General features: G+C 53.5%; 1 protein-coding gene across 1 annotated transcript; it reads right to left on the bottom strand.

The window, feature by feature from the left end:
- Positions 1-1,317: 1,317 nt before the first annotated feature.
- IGFBP5 (insulin like growth factor binding protein 5) lies at positions 1,318-17,558 on the bottom strand. The gene is made up of 4 exons (XM_047085939.1): positions 17,225-17,558; positions 3,316-3,545; positions 2,602-2,721; positions 1,318-1,449 (listed from the first exon to the last, which is right to left on the bottom strand). Exons 1-4 carry the CDS (start codon positions 17,556-17,558, stop codon positions 1,318-1,320), a joined length of 816 nt encoding a protein of 271 aa, XP_046941895.1.
- Between the last annotated feature and the right edge of the window lie 1,335 nt (positions 17,559-18,893).

Here is an 18,893-nt window from a genome sequence, read left to right as displayed (position 1 = left end):
GGATGTGCTGGGCGGGGGGGGGACGGTGCATGCAGGGGCAACGCACCATCGAGAGCCCTCATCTACCTGGCTCGGTGGTACCTATGGACACCCACACACGCGTACGGGGAATCGTGAAAAAATCCAACACCGTGGCCCGCCCAAGGTTGCGTTTGCCCCTCGAGGGAGGCTGGCCAAACCAGAGTTAAGGGTTGTGTTAGAAGAATTTGGGTTTTCTTGGTTTTTCCCCAAATGAGGAAGTTCCTCAGTGCCCCCAGAGGAACTCCTTTGAAAAGTTAATGCAAACCTTTGAAAGAAAGGAAAGAAGAAAAAAAAGAAAGAGAATAGATTTATATGCCTTATAGATCACTACATGGAGCCTCGTAGGTAAATACGAGGCCACGTTGTTTTCAGCCTATCCTCCCCCACAGAGGCCGTGCTAATGGTGAATTGGGTGCAATGAGGGGCTGAAATCACCGTGCGTGTCGGCATGATCTAGTCACCCTGGGCGGGCAAGTCTGTCCACTCTGGGCGTGTGTACTGGGTTCTAGACGTCTGCACGGGGAGTGAAAGACATACACACAATCTTTATGTATCTGCTTAGGAAAAATCTATCTCTCTAATGACACTCGGTTATTCATTTGCTCTGTTTGGAGAAGAATGGAATGCATTTTAGTTTTTAGAAGTTTTGGGGAGGGAGAACCCTCTGCCGGGTGAGAAGGGAGGAGGGGCGGGTGGGAGCCATGCAGCTCGCTGGCTGGAGGTGGAGACAGATCCAGGAGAGGCACTGACCCCTTCTGTATTTTCCTTTCTCCCCCTGCATCCAATCCAGTCGGGAAAACCCCCAAGGGTGTCATCGAATGCCACACCTTGGGCCATACCTTCTAGTGCCCAAACGTCTCCCAACTCAGGCCAGGGCTGGATACAACAGGTGGATCCAGCCATGGTCCCGGTGATCTTTCCTTCCTGCCCACATTCTTCTTTCCTTTTTCGAAACTCGGTTTGTCTCCCCCTCTCTTCTACACGTGCACTTTCTTCCTTTCTCTCTCATGTTCCTCCTCCCTTCCCCTCCCTGTCCATTCAACTTGCTTCGAAAAGAAAACCATTTTCAAAGGGGGGGGGTGTCTCTTAGCTTTTTGCATCTCCGCTGTTGCCGGTTTGAAAGTTGAGACCTTGCTAGAGATTCCGAGGTCCTCAGTTTCCTCAAATAGATAGATATATGTATTTTTTTTCCCTTAAATGAGATGAAATGAGTGGCGTCCTGGGGTGGAGGGAGGTGCTGGCTTGAGTCGGGGCTGGGGGTGGGACGGGGTGAGGGAAGGATGGGGAGGGGACGCATCACTCAACGTTGCTGCTGTCGAAGGTGTGGCACTGAAAGTCCCCATCGACATACTCCATGCCTGGCAGCTTCATCCCGTACTTGTCCACGCACCAGCAGATGCCACGTTTGCGGCCGCGGGAAGGCTTGCACTGGGGTGGGGAGAGCGACAGGCAGTGAGGGTGGCTGTCCCCGGAGGCTCTGCTCCTGTCTGGCCCTTGTCTTCCCTGCCCCCAGACAGATTCTCAACCCCGACCTCAGCCGTGGGGATCCAGTAAGCCCCCTGCAAGGGGATGGCCCCAGGGAAGATGCTAACTCAGACAGTCGGCCCTTGATTAGCTCTTACAAGCTCTTTTTTATGTCACCCATTCAGGGTCCTCCGCCGCGGTGTTCTCCAGGCGGCTACATGATGACGAAGGCGGTGGTGGTGATGGTACCGGGCATCACTTGCACAGCTTCATCATGTAGCAGACTGAACTGCTGACCGTTTACTACATAGAAGGTACTGTTCTAAGGGTTTTACAAAGAAGAGTCCATTATCCCTCATAACTGCGTAAGGACAATGGGTGCAGTCATCATTTTGCACGAGAAGCTGGAGGCAGAGACATTAAATGACTAGGTAAGGGGGACACAGCTCATAAGTGGGAGAGCCAAGAATTGACCCAAGGCCACCTGGCTCTTGACCCCCGACCCTTGTGGACCATCAGTGTCAGTCACCTGGGAGGGAACGTGTTAGCAATGCAAAATTCCCAGAGTTCCATCCCGGAGAACTCTGGTCAGCAATTGGTGTTTTAATAAGCCACTTCCCAGGAAGTGTGAGAACCACCGGCCTGAGGTAATGGGTACCACTTGAATAGGCTCAATAGTCCGTGTTGCCCAAAGGGCAGGCTGGCTGCGAATGGGATGTAAATTATCTCGGGGGGGGGGGTGGGGGTGGGGGGGTGGGGAGGGGTACCTGCTGAAAATAGGTTTTGAAGTCATCATCTGCGGACATATGTATTTCTGTGTGTGGGGTTGTCAGAAAATAGTAGGTACAACGTGCGGTATGACATAGTGATATAAAGCTTCCTTTTTAAATGGATTCATGGAAACAAGGTGGATCATTAAAACTTAAGTAGATCATAGCACAGGAGGGAACGGGGAGCCCGACGACCGGGGTACCTGCACGGAGACCGGAGGCTCAGGAAACACTATTGTTAATGACGGAAATCTTAAGCATTCAGAGGTAAAAAAAAAAAAATTCTGGCAAGTGCCATTTCAGGAGCCCTCTGAACCTGGGAGCAGGGGCGGGGCGGGTGGCGTACCTGCTTCCTCTTGTAGAATCCTTTGCGGTCACAATTGGGCAGGTAGACGGCGCGGGGCACCATGCGTGGGCTACCTTTGAGCTCCTGCAGGGAAGCTTCCATGTGTCTGCGGCAGGGGCCCTGTGTGAGGACAGCAGGGGTGAGGGACACGGCGGCACCCAAATGGAGAAACCACCTGTATACGCAGAGCGCGTGGCCGAGGGCATGGGGGCTGAAGGGTCTGTCGAGACTGTCGCTCCAATTACTTGCTACCTAAGATCTTTCCTCCTCTGGGAGGAGCCTGCGTGTGACTAGACAGGAAGACACATGCTCCCCCTTACCTCCCACAACACCCACCCTCAGCTCTTCTGCTCTGCCCTGATTACATCCGGGGTGGTCGTCGGCAGATGCCCTAGGGGAACGTGCAGCCTCTGCCCAGGTGACGTCGCAGCTGCTGGTGTGTTTGCTGTGGCAGCCCAGCACCTTCCTTGAATGAGCACCGCCTCTACTCCCGGGGTCCCTCGGTCAAGCCCCGAGGCCTGATAAACGTAGGCCTGAAAATCCTCCTGAATCCCAAGCTGATCTGAGCGGTAGGCCCTCAGCTAGGCCCAGCCAAAGCACCTGCTGCCCACGGATGCTCATTTAGAAGCAGGGGAAGGTCAAAAGTCAGGGGAGTGGCAGCGGTGGCCAGGTGCGGATGCCGACGGAGATGAGGAGAGAATCCTCGAGACTCACCTGCTCGGATTCCTGTCTCATCTCAGGTGCAGAGATGACCCGGGGGTGGGCAGTGTTCTCAGCGCCCCCCACAAACTTGGACTGGGTCAGCTTCTTTCTGCGGTCCTTCTTCACGGCCTCGGCCTTCAGCTCGGAGATGCGGGTGTGCTTGGGCCGGAAGATCTTGGGCGAGTAGGTCTCCTCAGCCATCTCGGAGGTGGTTGGTTCCTCGTGCTCACGGGAGTCTCTCTCTGCAGGAGAAGGAGGCAGAGGATCAGCCTCAGGGGTGAGATGCAGGCTGTTGGGGGAAAACAGGTGACAGCCCAGCATGGACAGGAAAGGCCAAGTCTATCCTATGTGGGGTCTTTGTGCCTCCAGGACTGTTGGAGCTGGGATGGATTCTGACTTGGGCAACCGGGATGGGAATAGGACAGTCCTCGGGATCTAGGCTAGCAGGGTGGTGGTGGGGACCATCACGAAGAGGAGGAGATCTGAGAGAGCCAGACGTGTGGGGCTTGGAGGGGAGCAGTGCTGGTGGCGGGGTGGGAGGACCTGGAACCCTTGAGCTGGCTCTGTGCTGCGGGCCCTGGGAGGCTGGAACATAACTCAGCTCCAGGCCAAGAGAGGCTGACAGCTGGCTGGGGCTGGAGCAGTTATATATAGGAGAGACTTGGTGACAGTCTATACTTAGCTGACTTATGACCTTTAAAGAAGCAGGACTTTGTTCATTTATTTGTTGATCTGTTAATTCTACCCCTAGCCTTTTCTCCCTCCACAGACTTCCAGTACATTCCTCTCTCCTAGGCACCCTTCTCTGGGTCCCCACGTCTCCTCTCAGCTCTTTGACCCCACCAGCCTCGGCAGACACAGAGCCGCTCTTCCCAGTCGGTCAGGGCGTGGCCAGGATGCCCAGAGCAAGACCAGGTACAAGGTGGGGCGGGTGGGGGCAGGGAGGCCCCGTCTACAACGCCTCTTTTCTTTTCAAATTTTAGAAAGAGAAGACAGGGCTCTGGAGTGACCCCGACTGACTCAAATGAGGAGAGGGAAGATCCGGTCCCCTGCCCACTCCACCGTCACTGGGCTCCCCAGGAGCCATGAGGACAAGGCACCGGGATGGGAAATGGAGGGAGAGGACTCCAAGGAGGTGCGGATGAAGGGATGCACAGGGAAGAAGAACCTTGGTGGGAAGACACTGTTTTGTGTCCCCCGGGCAGAGGCCCTCTTCCCAGGGGGAGTTCCAGGTGTGGGGTAAGGAAGGCGTTTGGGGACCCGGCCTAACCCGGTCAGGATGGCAGGTGGCAGGAAGCACCTGGGCACCTGTTTGTCTCTTGGCTTGGGATTTGTCAAACTTAAGTGAATAGGTATCCGGTCTTTAAGGCCCTGGCAGGGAAGTTCCCTGCCCCGAAGAAGCCTCCACAGGTTTGCAGTGTTTTGGGTGGGGGTTAGCTGACTCGGGTATTTATCCATAGGCAGGGAAGTAGTCACCGGAGAGGAAGAGGACAGGAAGAGAGCAAATGGCGGAGCAACAGGCGGGCTTTCTCTGAGCAGAAAACTCAGCGCCAGGTCCCCATCCCCCACTTTTGGTCTTTCCCTCCCTCTTCCCACCTCGGCTTGACTCAGTGGAGTCAAGCAAACCTGCTGTGATGACTAACTGGCATGGTGATGTGCCTGGCAGATGGAGGATGCCTAAGGAGTGGGGTTTGGAGCAAACCAACTTTTCTTGGTTGCAGGACAAGTTAGAATGGGGTGCGGCACAGGGAGGAGCAGAGCCGGCCTGGGGTGGAGGGGGGGGGGAGCTCTGTACAAATTGAAAGGCTAGAGCTCTGTTATCTAGTAACTTAGTCCCAAACCCGAGGCTCAGGTCTTGGGGAGAGATGCGTGGGAAGGAAAAGCCAACTGTGGTACAGAGGGTTGCTGAGCCCATCTTGCTGGGTGATCTGAGACACTTCACTCAACCTCTCTGGGCATCACCAAGCATTCGGACTTTTGACAAGCAGTTGACAGCTGAAGTAGGAGAGAGGACAAGAGATGGTTGCCACTGAAAGGTTGGGGGCGTTCTGGGGTGCATGGCCACACCCTTTCCCTAATCGAGATGATAACCACGTGAAGTGAGGGAGGGTGGGGGGGTGGGTGGGCCAGATGCACCACCCATCTGGCTGGGTGGGCCAGACCAGCACCTGGCAGAGGGCTGCATGTCTCCTTCAGAAACTGCTCCAGCCTGGGCTGCAGGGCCAGCAACTTGCCCTCAGGGGCACCTGCAGGGCCGGGCTCCAGGAGTCACCTCTTTCATGGGAGAGACCCCAGGAAGCTGCTTACCTCCAGGGGCTGGCTGTCCCAGCTCCTGGAACCCTTCCAACGGACCCCCGGGTCCACGTCCCTGTGTCCAAGCAGGAACAAGTACACCCACGTTGTCTCAGGGTGCTCTTTCTACTTCCTGAAGACATCTGGGATGGGAGCGCCACCCATCCTCCTCTGGCCACCTGTTTTGCAGGGGCCCCTCCGTCCCTTTGGTCAGAGGTTGTCATCCTCCAGATCTCGTGTCACCTCTCACGGAGCTCCTCTCTCTGCCTTGTGGCCTGGCAGCATGTTGGCTCACAGCACTCCATATATCGACAGCTTTTCTCAAGACTCTTCGCCTCTTAGGACTTTTTCTAGGGAGTGCTATGGGCCACCCTTACCCTGGACTCACTCTTCCCGGCAGGAGGACGGGGCTGTTAACAGTGGTTCCATAAACTCGGGAGCGAATTTTCCTTGACCTTAGTCCTTTCTCTGAAGGTGTTCAAATACGGCCTCGGGGCTAGGCACATGTTGATATAGGAAAATGATGCAGATCCCTCTAAGTTCTCTGAGGAACTCAAAACACTCCTGCAAGCCCTCTCTCCTTCCCCGGGCTCACCAAGGCGGGGTTCCTGAGGGCACACCCTCCCCAGCGCACAGGCTCTTTGGCTGCTTCTGAACTTTAAGTTTTGATGTGCCTCCTGGTTTTTGGTGCCACTTAACCCCACGGGACCTCTTACTTAGGCAGCAGGACAGTCGAGTATCAAAAATACTAATCAGGGTCTTGTGGTCACCTGCAGTCTCCAGAGACAGCGGAAACGTGGCACCAAGCCGGCGCAGAGCTACGAAGATTAAAAAGCTGGAAAGTAAGACCGGAGCTGGAATGGCAGAGCCGGCTAGCCCTACTCAGCTGCTTCCCGGCCAAGTCATAAATAGGCTTTCAATTGGGGAAGGGTTTACGTTTTGGGTGAGACAGGCAGGCACAGGCAGCTGGCTACTCCTGCACTTTTTCATCCAGAGGATATGGACCAAAGCTGCAGAGGGGATTTAGGGGAAGACTTCCTGGTGAGTTGCCCGGGGGGGCCCCTGAAAGGCAAGGGAAGGAACTTCAAGGGGCAGGGGATTCTGGAAGCTGGTCCAAAAACAGGTCAATACCTCCGCATGGCCAGTAGATGGCGGAGGAGACTGACGGCCACACAACATGTTTCCAGTGCTTCCAAGGACTGCAAGCAATTTTAAAATCTGGGATTTGGGTGCTTTCCTCCTCTACTTCTGTGACAGCTGCCCAAGTCCTCTCCTTCTCTCTGTGTGTCTGCAGCATGCATCTGAGGAGTCATGGGGATGGCCAGTGAGGAACTGGAAAAAAACCCACCTGTGGACACAGTGGGAGAGTGGGAGGCTTGTTGGGGAGGGGGGGGGGACGGACAAGGCCGACCTGTGCATAAGCCCATGTTGCTTCTCTAATCTGCAGCTGACAAGTGATCTGGGGTGGAAGAGAGACATGCCCAGGGCCTCCCTTCCCATCTCTGGACGTCATTTTGAAAGGATTCTGCAGCGGATGGAAAAGCGGCATGTTCGGTTATTGTTCGCTCCTCCACGGGATGGTGGAGGCAGGGCCCTTTGATTCCGAAATCTCACCCAACGACTGAGGGAGTGAGGGCTATCCCGTCATCCTGATGGTTGCCTTTCAGGTGGGTTCTGAGTCTGGTCTGCCTTCCAAGCTCAGTCATTCCAACCAGCTCCCTGATGGCCCCAGCCCCTGCCACATCAGGGTGGCCAACTCCATTCCTTTTCCGTTCATAAGGTGCTCCCGGTTCAGAGCACTGCCCCAGCATCCAGGGACACAACACGGCCGTTCCTGCACCGACAGGAACACCTCCTGGAGGGCTGTGCCATTTCCACGGCGCAGCAGTCACAGAGGGTGTCTGGCTGTAGGCCCAGCTGCTATGCACCCGGAGGCACCCTAAGGTGGGCAGGTCTACTCACAGCGGAGTATACGATGCATGCTTCCTACCCAAATGCCACCGTGCTGTCCACATCCAACCTCTGGCTGCCTCTGCTCTCTCGCAGGGGCCGGACGGTACACCAGCAGGTGCATTCTGATTCCATCCTTCTCCCCAGCCCGGTGACGGAGGTGTCGGGGACCCGCTGCTCCCTGCAATCTAACCCTCCATCCTGGGGCTGCTAGTCACGCCCTGGCATCATTAACTCCCTGCTCCTGGGCCGGCGGTAGTTTCCCAATCTATCTTAACCTCATAATCGAACTTAAGAGAAAACGGGGTGGCCCAGATATTGCGACTTTGCTTGCGGATATTGAAGAAACCGAGGCGTATTCGGAATTCACAGCTCCGGAAGAATGTAAGGCTTTGCCAGGCCACCTGGACCCGGGGAAGGGAAAGTCTCTTTTTCTAGCCAGGAGACAAGATGGGTTTGCCCAGAATCTCTACCAGGAATGAAAAGGGGAGCTGGGTTTCCTCTGGCCCTCACTCTAACTCCTTCTGTGGAATTTAAGCAGTACATTTCTTAAGCACACAGCTTTGTCATTTATCTTTTTCTCTCGATTATATGGTAACCGGTATATAATCTTTAAATAGAGACAGGCATAGATTTCCCCAAGAGTTAAAGAGAAGTGGGTCTAGAAGCGTTTCTGTAACATAAACTCAGGCATGTTAGGGTTCCTTGGATGCCTTCAGAGGTCACATCACTCAGGCCCCTGCCTTTAAGCATTGAAGCTGCTGCAGAGGGAGCCAGAAAGCCGAGGAATTAGTCTTAGAGGAACGGGAACAAGGAGGGATCCCCGGATTTACTGGACTTCTTTGATCTAAGGTTGTGCTCTCCAATACAGTACTCACTAGCCACATGTGGCTACTTAAATGCATAAATATTAAATCAAATCACGAATTCAGCTCCTCAGTCACTCTATCCACGTTTCAAGGACTCAGTAGCCACAGCGGTGAATGGCTACTGTGTTGGACAGTGCACGTATAGAGCATTTTCATCATCGCAGACAGTTCTACTGGACAGCTGGTCTGAGGGCACTGATCTGTGCCTGGGTGTGGCTAGATGCTTTGAGCCCCCTCCCAACCTTGCCCTGTTTCGCAGCCAGCCCACATCCTCCTGCTTTTTGCGAGGACAGGAGGCTTACGGGGAAATGATGGATTGGCGGCTCACTGTTTAAAAACCCGTGAGACACGTTTCAGTCTCCTGAAGTCTGACCGTTTCCCAGCTGTGGATGCCATATGAATCAATCACACTGTGTGCGCATGCCCTTGCATAAACAGAAAGGGGACAGGGCGGTAGGGAGAGGCTGCTGAACCTTCCTGGGGAATTGCAGTGTCCCTCCTCCTACCCATTCCATCCCTGGCCCGTGTCTGCCTTGCCCTAGTCTCTCCTGGAAGACACTGTTTTCTTTTCCTCTGTGGTCAGCAACAGACGTGCATGTTCTGGGCTCTTTTTAACCTGAATTATGGTCTGAGAACGACAAAAGCACTGTCTTTTCAAGAGGAAAACAAACCCAAACAACCGTCATCCTAAGGGACAGTTGCAGAAGACACTGGAGGGGAACTTTGACCTGGGGTGAGTGACAGAGGCGGGGAGCAGGTTCAGAGAGTCTGTGAATAGACAGGGAGGCCATTAGGCTTACCCCGCTGAGCTCCTTGACAGCCCCTGCCCCATTTCAGGCCAGGAAAACTAAAGTACTCAGGTGCTCTAAGCCAATGGCCAAGTTGGTCAACAGGGATATGTGACATCTCTCTCCTAGGCAGAGAAATAAAGACAGCATCTAGCATAGCAGGTAAGCAGTCAGAACAAGAGTCAGACTGCCAGAAAGTCTGATCACCAAGCCCAGGTAAGAGAAACCAGTCCCTACCTCGAGAACTCCCTCCAGAAGTTTCCCCTTGTCTAATTGCCTTCCTAATTCCTAATTGCAATTCCTAATTGCACCGAGGTTGCCTAGATGGCACAGATGTGGCTGCTGTCAAGTTGGTAACACTCCCCAGAATGAAAGGCCAAGGTCTCCCTCACACATCTTCCACCGTCCTGGGATCAGAGGTAAAGAAAAAACGCCCCTCATTTTACTTCCCCTAGGGCCCAAGTAGGATTCAGGGCTGCAGCTCCGGTACACATTTCTTGATCCCTGGAAGGCAGCTGGCGGTAACTTTACATATAAGAAATACACACTTATGCACACTGAGCCTTGGGGCGCCCGGGTGGCTCAGTTAGTTGAGCGTCCGACTTCAGCTCAGGTCACGATCTCATGGTTCATGAGTTTGAGCCCCGCGTCGGGCTCTGTGCTGACAGCTCGGGGCCTGGAGCCTGCTTCGGATTCTGCGTCTCCCCCTCTCTCTGCTCCTCCCCTGCTCACACTCTGTCTCTCAAAAATAAATAAATGTTTAAAAAAATTAAAAAAAAAAAGAAGAAATACACACTTACGCACAACGTCAAGATCTCTTGCCAGGTTTCTCTGGAGCTGGCGAAGGTGGAACATGCTCAGTAGAAATGTCTGTTCCCTACAGACATCCCAAACCAGAAGGGAGAGGAGGGGCCAGGTGGAAAGCAGCCTCTGAATGGAAAAGGGGGGAGGCGGGGAGGAGACACTTGGCCATTTCTCTGACCTGGCTACACTTCCACTCATGACTCATCACAGTCCATTCAGAACCTTACAATTAAGCAGCCACATTCCCTCAAAATGGTCCTGGATGGCCAGAAGGGGGTGGCAGGGAGCAAACAGACAGCGAGAATTCTCTCTGGTCCCCCTAAGAATAGAGTGGCTAGGGGTCAGAGAAGAGTCCTGTTGTGTCTGGCAATCCAGACTCAAGACTCTTCCTTTTGGACTCCTTGGATGCCGGAGGAGAGTAGGGACGTTATTTCCTTCCTCAGGTTGGGGAGGGGCTTGTGGTGGCCTCTATGCTGTCCAGTTAGTTACAGGGCCGCTAGCCACATGTGGCTACTGAAGGTTGAGATGTGGCTAGTGGGGCTGAATTCAAGAATGTATTTCATTTAAATTAAATGAAAAAATTTTTTTAATTTTTGTTTTTGAGAGCAAGAGACATAGCGTGAGCAGGGGAGGGGCAGAGAGAGAGGGAGACCCAGAATCCGAAGCAGGTTCCAGGCTCCGAGCTGTCAGCACCGAGTCCAATATGGGGCTCGAACTCACAAGCCGCGAGATCATGACCTGAGCTGAAGTCGGACGCCTAACCGACTGAGTCACCCAGGCGCCCCTACCCCTACATTAATTTAAATTTAAGAACGAATGCTCGTTATTGGACAATTTTTGAGCATGTTTGGAACAACTCAGGTATGTGAATCCAGTTTTTCAACTGTAACTTTTACGAAACTTAAAACTACAGATCAAGTATTTCTAGTGAAAATGTAGTGTCCCAATTGAGATGGGCTGTAGGTGTCAACTGCACCTCAGATTTCAAAGATTTAATGTGAAAGAAAGAACACAAAATCCCTCATTATAACTGTTTGGGCGTATGTTGAAATGATAATATTTTGGATATATTGAATTAAAATATATGGTTAAAATTAATTTCGCCCATTTCTTTTGCCTTTTTAAAAAATGTGGTTAGTAGAAAATTTGAACTGACATAGGTGGCTTGTATTATATTTCAATTGGCCAGTGTTGTCCTAAAGGGTCTGGAAGGACAGTCATCTTCTTCGGTGGGTGACAAAGAGACTGTGGAGCATATATGCTCAGTTCAGCTGGGATGGACCAATCTGAATGGTTTGGGATAACTGGAGCATCGTTGCAAGACATCGTTGCAAACCAGAAAAGGTCAAAGGAGCCAGGTTTTGAGTGCAAATTCAGCTTCAGGATTTAGCAAGGGAAGGCCCACATCTGATGGTTGAGGTTGAGGGATGGAAAATGAGGTAACCTATTTGTAGGCGCACCTGGCAGGTGTAACCTACCGGGAAGAGGGCTTTAACTTATCTGTCTGGTCCTCAAGAATCAATCCCCCAAGAGACAAGGGACAGGATGCCACAGCTCCAGGATGTATTAGCATGGCCTTTGGCAATTCCTCAGATCAATCTGAGGCCCCCAGCTGTAATCAGGAGGCCTCTCTCTCTCTCTCTTCTCATTGGGAAAGATCGTCTGACATACTTGTATACGCTCAAAATCTGGTGACTTGTTCTCCTCCTTATCAACTCTTGTGGCTTGTGGTTTTCTCTCCCTCCTCCCACCCTGCCCCGCAGAGCTTGCCAGCTCTGGTCTCCCCATCCTGCTTGCCTGACTCCACAAAAGGCCTGTGCTGGCGGAGGCTGGTGGCCACAGGAAGCCGGCTGCTTCTGGCCACATTCTCCTTGGCCCCTGTGGGCCAAGGCACAGCCAAGGGGAAGCGAGGGCCTGCCTGCCTGGCTTCCCGCAGCCGGAGAGCGCCCTGCAGTTCAGGAAATGAGGTTTGGTACATGGATCTGAAGTTTGGGCTCAGCACTGCCCCTTTCCACTCTCCTTGCCCCTGCCTGTCCCTCACCAAACCACTGGCCTAAGCCAGCCTTGTTCCCAAGACCAGGTAGAGAAAGGAATGCGACCGAGTGGGATTGCAAATAAAAGGGGTGTTGCATTCTCTGCTTTGGGGCCACTTCACTTCCCATAAAACAGAGCACCCCCAAGTTCTGAGCCCTCCATTCACCTTCACACCCCCCACCATTGGGCTGTACTTGCCACAGCCTCGCTGCAGGTTGGGCCAGGCCCCCGGGACTAGTGAAGAGCCCGGAATGGCAGAATGGAGTATAGAATCAACAGGACTGTAAGACTGAGTTCTATCCACCCGACTCTGCTTCCAACTCCGCGCCTAATTTTGGGCAAGTGACTCAACACCTTCAGCCTCAGCGTCTCATCTGTAAAACCATTGCTTTGATTGCTGTGATCTGTGGGTTCCTTCCAGCATCAGCACTCTTTGGCCAATACCCAGACAATTCCTGGGGGCACACTGGGACCTAGCTAAGCCAAGTGGCCAGACAGGAAGAGCCACTTTGTCTCTCTGGATTTATATTAAACAAAAAAGAAAAGAAAAAAAAAAAAAAAAAAAAGGACATCATAACAGAAATCATGGAAAGAAATGGAACAGGAAACAAAAGTGGAGGAACCTCTGTATATGGGGCAGTGGGGAGGAGAAGCTTAGAACTGGCCTCCTTGTAGATTTGCTTATTTGTTTTTGCAAATAGGTAACAAATCTTATTGTTTTGGAAAACATATCCAGATGGCAATTTAAGGATGGTCTCTGGGGACTGCAACTTTTAGACCAACTGCAAAACGCAAAACAAAAACCCTAACAAAACCCCTCTGAACTGCCTCCTCGTCTCTCACCGAGTCCATTCTCCCGCCCTCTTCACTTGTACCCCGTGTTGGTCCCTCACTGGTACCTGCTCTGTTTATGGCATTCTTCCAGTTTCTGGATGCAGTGGGCTCGGAGTGTGCAGATCCCTTTTCTCAAGTTCTACATTCTTACACATTAAATAGCCCAAGGTTGCAAAGGCATTGCTCAAGTACAAAGCAAAAACTTTAGACAAAAATCACCTTCTTTACCCCACTAGCCACCTCCCCCTATCTCCCTTCCCCCCATCCCCCATTAAGGGGACCCGGACTTCTGTTGGGAATCCTGCTCTCGTGCCCTTTGCTGGAACCCTCGAGGTGACCTCTGCCTCCTAGGTCCGCCTGGCCCTCCCTCTGCAGCTTTAAGCCCACTTGCTGCTCAAAACCAACCACCCAAGCCCCAGGCTAACTGGCAGCTGCGTGGACTTAAAACTGGAGCCCTCAGGGGCGCCTGGGTGGCTCAGTAGGTTAAGCGGCTGACTTCGGCTCAGCTCATGATCTCGCGGTCCGTGGGTTCGAGCCCCGCGTCGGGCTCTGTGCTGACAGCTCGGAGCCTGGAGCCTGTTTCAGATTCTGTGTCCCCCTCTCTCTGACCCCTCCCCCGTTCATGCTCTGTCTCTCTCTGTCTCAAAAATAAATGTTAAAAAAAAAAATTAAAAAAAAAAACTGGAGCCCTCGGGGAAGCCCTCAGGGATTGCTGGGAACTAGGGGCTGGGGGTGGGGGCGGAGTGGGAAGGAGGGGTAAGAAGAGAGAAAAAAAAATATGGAAAGAAAATGAGCTCTCACTGTGGCCAACTGTCCATACTCTTCCAGCGTGAGCTGACACAGCAGAAAGAAGGGGCGGGAGGTAAGAAAAGTCCAGTTAAAAGCACCATCTCCTGTCTTCCTGACTCCCATTTTGGTTGGCTCAGGGCACCGCCAGCCTCTCAAAGACTTGTTTCAAAGGGAGGGGATGCGGGTGGGAAAGGAATCTGGCTCCCTTCAGTTTTCCATGATCTTGTTCAACCCAGACACAAATTTGGCCAATAAACCTAACTCTGGAACTTGATTTCAACATGGCATTCGGACCGGGTTTGGAGTGGAAGCCAGGGTGATGGAGGCCAAACCCCTCAAAGCAGCAAAGGTCGAATTTATTTTTATTTAGGTAATTTTATTTTTTCTTTCCCAGAGCATACTTTCTGTCCTCTCTTATTTCTCAATGACAGAACTGAAACTCAAAACCCATTTCTCCCTGTATCCCAAGCTTAATGTCCCACAGGCTCAAGAAAGATCTCCCAGACCCGGGCAAATATGTGGGCTGCCCTCCCTCCCAGAAAGCCACAGGGCTCCTTCTCCAAACAATGCCCAAGCAAAAGCCCGGTGCTTCCTTGACTCGACCCAGCTCACCGATATTTATTGAGCCTGGCCCAATAAACAGCTCCTGTCTCCCGCCTCCCTCCAGCCTTCACACACACTGCCCTCTGTTTCTGTATCTATCTTTGCCCCAGAACTGGCCAAAATAAAATGTAGGGCCCGGCGCGCTCCCAGCACCCAGTTCGCGGGCGGACTCGGCTCTCCGGTTGCTCAGCAACGCGCCCAGCAAAACACCAGTCTCCGCCCGCCCGCCCTCGGCTCTTCCTCCCAGCAGCTTTGGCTGCCTGCCACCTCGCTCTCCTCAGCTCTCCATTTCGGATTCTAGAGATGCACTTTTTCTTTTGGTGAAAAAAAAAAAAAAATATATATATATATATATGTATCTGTATCTGTATCTTTCTTTACATGCGCATGTATCTTTTGATTTGTGTGTGTGTGTGTATGTGTGTGTGTGTGTGTGTGTGTGTGTGTGTGCATAATCTATATCTGTATGGCAACCGCAGGAGGGAGAGGCAAATCCAAGTTCTCATTGCTGATTTTGGGAGGGGGACATGGCGGTGGGGTGTTGGGGAACAAGATTTTTGGCCAAAGGAGCCGACACTCTCCTCCCGCTCTCTGTTCTTTTCCCTCTTTTTATGAACCGTCTCTGCAACTTTTTGGGGACCCACTCAGCGGTTTTCGAGTTGAAAGGCGCTAGCCAGGAGCGCCCACTAGCGTACTATCGTCCGGAAGGAAGGGGGTCAGCTCCTGTAGCCCTTCCGAAACTGAGGTGGGTCAGGAGGCACCTGCCGAAGGCGGGGTGGAGTCGCAAAGTCTAGGGTGGGGCGTGGAGGGTGCTACGTGTTCGCCGAGAGGCACCTTTTGGGTGGGGGTTGAGGAATGGGCTGCAGAGAATTCTAAAGGGCATCTTGCTTGGGACAAAAGCCAGTGTGTGTGTGTGTGTGTGTGTGTGTGTGTGCGCACGCGCGCGTATTACGTTGAACTGGAAAGTTGGCTGATGAGCCAATTTGCTCTTCCAGCAATTGCGCGCGCGTGTGCGCGCGCCCTGCGCGCACAACTTTCACACCAACCGCATCACACCAACCACACGGTTGGGCAAATAAAAGCGGGCCCAGAATGCGGCTGAGTGATACCTTGCATACTTTCGATGTGACCGGATTTTTACCCAGAGCGCTGGCTTCCAAGCCAGGAAATCGATTCATACCTTTTCTTCCCCCGTGCTAAGATTTTCCAAATCCACATCCCCCAAGATGAAGGCGGCCAGGACCGCCTTGGAAAGTGGCTCCTAATAAAAATAACTTCACAAACGGGCCTCTAGGGCCTCCGGGGCCTGCGTGTTGCCCTCTGTTCCTTTTTGCAGGCTGCAATCCGGAGAACGACAGCCTCTCGCAAAGTGGAGGGGCAGCCGCGGGCGACAGGCGAAACCTGCAAACTTTGCAGGGATCCAGGAAGAACCCAGGAAAGTTCTCCTGCCGCTTCTCAGGAGCGGACTCCTTTCCTGTAAGATAATGTCTGTAGTTTGCAGTTAGGAAAACTCATGTTGGGTGCCCTAACGGACGAGATAGGAGGGAAGGGCATGGTCTCAGTAAGAAACTACACAGAAAAAAAATTATTTAGCCAAGTCTTAACCCCTTTTGGAGAGAATAACCAGGTTGATGTTTCAGAACCCAGATTTTTGTGTCCAATTCACTGGACTTTAAAAAAAAAAAGTAAAATCAGGTCTAAGTCCAAACGGAAACCCCGTCTGGTGGTGGGGGCTGGGGGTAAGGAGGCAGAACTGTTCTGACTGAACTGATTGAACAAGTAGCTCTGTCAACCTTTTAAACCCTAGACGCCAGACAGAGAATTTGGGGGCGGGGCAACCAGGGGGCGGGGCTACTGGAGGCGGAGGGGAGGCGCCCTGAGCGCGGCTTTTCCGTCTCCGCCCACTTGATTTTGCATTCTGCGTTTCCAGGGCCCCTCTTGCATTTACACCACACCCACTTGCGATCCGATTTGAAAGATTGAGGTGGTGGTGGTGGTGGGGAGATTAGCACTGGCGGGCAAGTTGTGATGTCTGAGTTTTCCATCCCTTCTTGTCCCTCTACCCACCTTTCTTCCTAGGTGAAATCGGAATTTGGGCGGGGAAAAAGGAATTAGATTCGGGGACGAATACTCAGCACAGGAACCTAAACCTTACCCGTTCCTCCCCGCCCCCCGCCGCCCCCCCCCTCCTCCCCACCGCCGCGGAGCGAGCTATTGTAATTTTTCCTTTCCCAGGAGGAAAGAAGGTATTTTGCATTGTACTATGTTTCACCATCTACCACAAACAGTCAAACCAAGTCAAGAGCAATGGTGTGCACGTGGGAGGGGCATCAAAGCCCCCACCCTAAAGGCGTTAGCTTCCAAGCGTGCGAGCGTTGTGTGTGCGCGCGAGTGTGTGCAGGCGTAGAGGATAGAAATGTCAGGACGGACTGGGGGGGGGGGGGGAGGGCAGGGACTGGGAGGCACAAAGGTGGAATTACCACAGCAGACCCGTAACGCCTCTCTCTCCAGGTCCCCAGTCAAAGCAATATTTTAACAAAAGAGATTTTCTTTATCAAGTCCAGAAAAAAACCGTATTGGGTGGGGGTGGGGGATGGAGGAGGGAATCGATAATGTAACATGCACCCTCTCAGATTGGAGACTGAGTACCCGGCGGTTTGGACCGGGAGACTGAACAGCAGCTCAGAGTCAGCATTCGGGAAGAAGGGGGAGGGTGAGAAGGGTGGGGGTAGGGGCGAGGAGAAGGAGCGAAAACCGCGAGAGAAGCTCGGCTAGAAAGCAGCCCGGGGTAGCTGGATCGGCCAGGCTCCAATTCCGAGGTGCCCGGACCCTCCCCACCCTCCTCCCCGGCTACACCCCGGCTCTAAGCCACTTGCTGGGCCAAGCGCGCGGGGCCAGCTTGTCCCGTGTCCCCCGGCCGTGCGCCGTGTAACTGACTGGCACACCGAGCGCGCTCACCGATCTTGGCTTGCTCGCGGTAGCTCTTTTCGTTGAGGCAAACCCCGCGGCCGTGCAGCAGGGCGTGCAGCGGCTTCTCCTCGTCCTGCCGGGGGAGGCAGCGCAGCCCCTGGGCGCAGCGCTCAGTGTAGACGCCGCACGACTGCCCCTCGGCCAGGGCGCAAGTAGTGCAGCAACCGCAGCCCGGCTCTTTGACCAGCTCGCAGCCCAGGGGGCTGGGGGGGCACATGGAGAGGGCTTTCTCGTCGCAGGGCTCGCAGTGCACGAAGGAGCCCAGGCCCTGGGCCAGCCCCGCACAGGAGGCCAGCAGCAGGAGGACCGCGGTGAGCACCATCTTCTCCGTGTCTTCCCCTTTACCTTGGGGCGGGGCACGAGAGCGAGAGTGTAGGGAGAAAGGGGCCAGGGGGGCGCCCGGAGAAATTAAAAAAAAAAAAAAATTTTTTTTTTCCTGGCAGGTAGAGCAGGTGCCCTCCCCCAGACAATTGCAAAATGTAGGGAGAGATGGAGGGCTGAGGCGCCCACGATCAAGTCCCAAATGCAAGGATTAAAGGACTTGCAACAGGTTGGGGGGAGAAGAGCTGCGCCAGGTGCACGCGGAGGGAGTGGAGGCCGGAGAAACAACACCCCCCCGCGCTCGGCGGGACCCGGTCAGAATTACAGGGAGGAAAAAGCCAAAAATTGTTCACCCCAAAACAACCACCGGAATAATGCGCTCGGAGGCTGTGGAGGAGAAGGGGGTGGGGGTGGGGGAGAAAAATGGGTCTGCCTTCAAAAATTTTGTTTAAAATCTGAAGTATACCCTGCTCCTCTCTACCCTTCAGCTGCCTGCGGCGCGCGGCTGCCGCGGAACAGGTAAGAGGCGGCGGCTGTGGCCGCGAGGGTGGGGGGAAGATGTTGAAATCAAGAAATTAAAAGAAAAAAAGCCCCCAATCCAAAACCCTAACACCCCTTTGCTCCCACTCTGCCACCACCTCTTCGAAATTCGCAGGTTCCGCGTGAAGCTCGGAGAAGGGTGCAAACGGAGGAGGGGGGAATTAAAAGGAGCAAAAAAAGGAGAAAAAACCCTACACCGATTTGCAGCTCTTTCCTAGCTCTTTCCCCCGGCAGAAGTTTCCAAAGAGACTACGGGCTCCGGTGGAGCAGGCGCTTTTAAATAGACGGCCCCTGGCTGCCAGCCAGTTTGTAGCTGCTATTTGAGCTCCCCAACACCCAACCCAGGCGAGGGTGCCAAGGAGCTTTGCAGTACAAACTCACACGGGGTGGGGGTGGGGAGAGGCCTTCTAGACACACGGGGGCTCCCCTGAGCTCCCGGAACAGTGCCCTCCTCCCCCCGGAATGTAAGAAAGGGGCATGGGGGACAGGGCTGGGCTGCCTACAGGGGGAGGAGGTGGGGGGGGGCGAGTGGAAGAGAGAATTCAAGGAGGTGGTGGACACAATGAAGAGTAACTCGGTCTCCCCCTCCCTCCCACCCCTCAACTAGCCAAGGCTCGGGCTGCCTGGAGAAGCATTTTCTTATTAGCCAAGTGGATATATACAGTGCCCAAGAAATTCTTCCCAAGCTTTGGGAAATGGCTGTCTGCTAGTGTTTAAGTTACTGTGTGTGTGTGTGTGTGTGTGTGTGTGTGTGTGTGTGTGTTTGAGTGTGTGTTTGATGGGGGAGTGTTAGTGT

The sequence above is a fragment of the Lynx rufus genome, unplaced genomic scaffold (genome assembly GCF_022079265.1).
Source record: "Lynx rufus isolate CCGP_SWC_20201006 ecotype Redwood Valley unplaced genomic scaffold, mLynRuf1.p SCAF_2, whole genome shotgun sequence".
NCBI classification, from domain to species: Eukaryota; Metazoa; Chordata; class Mammalia; order Carnivora; family Felidae; genus Lynx; species Lynx rufus.
This window is presented reverse-complemented; position numbering and strand designations above follow the sequence as displayed.

What these genes read in the sequence shown, in the direction of transcription:
- IGFBP5 (XM_047085939.1), bottom strand. Translation starts at nt 17,558, where the DNA reads ATGGTGCTCACCGCGGTCCTCCTGCTGCTGGCCTCCTGTGCGGGGCTG. An exon ending in CCGCGAGCAAGCCAAGATCG is followed by an intron (nt 3,546 to 17,224) that starts GTGAGCGCGCTC and finishes CTTCTCCTGCAG; the next exon opens with AGAGAGACTCCCGTGAGCAC. An exon ending in TGAGACAGGAATCCGAGCAG is followed by an intron (nt 2,722 to 3,315) that starts GTGAGTCTCGAG and finishes GTCCTCACACAG; the next exon opens with GGCCCCTGCCGCAGACACAT.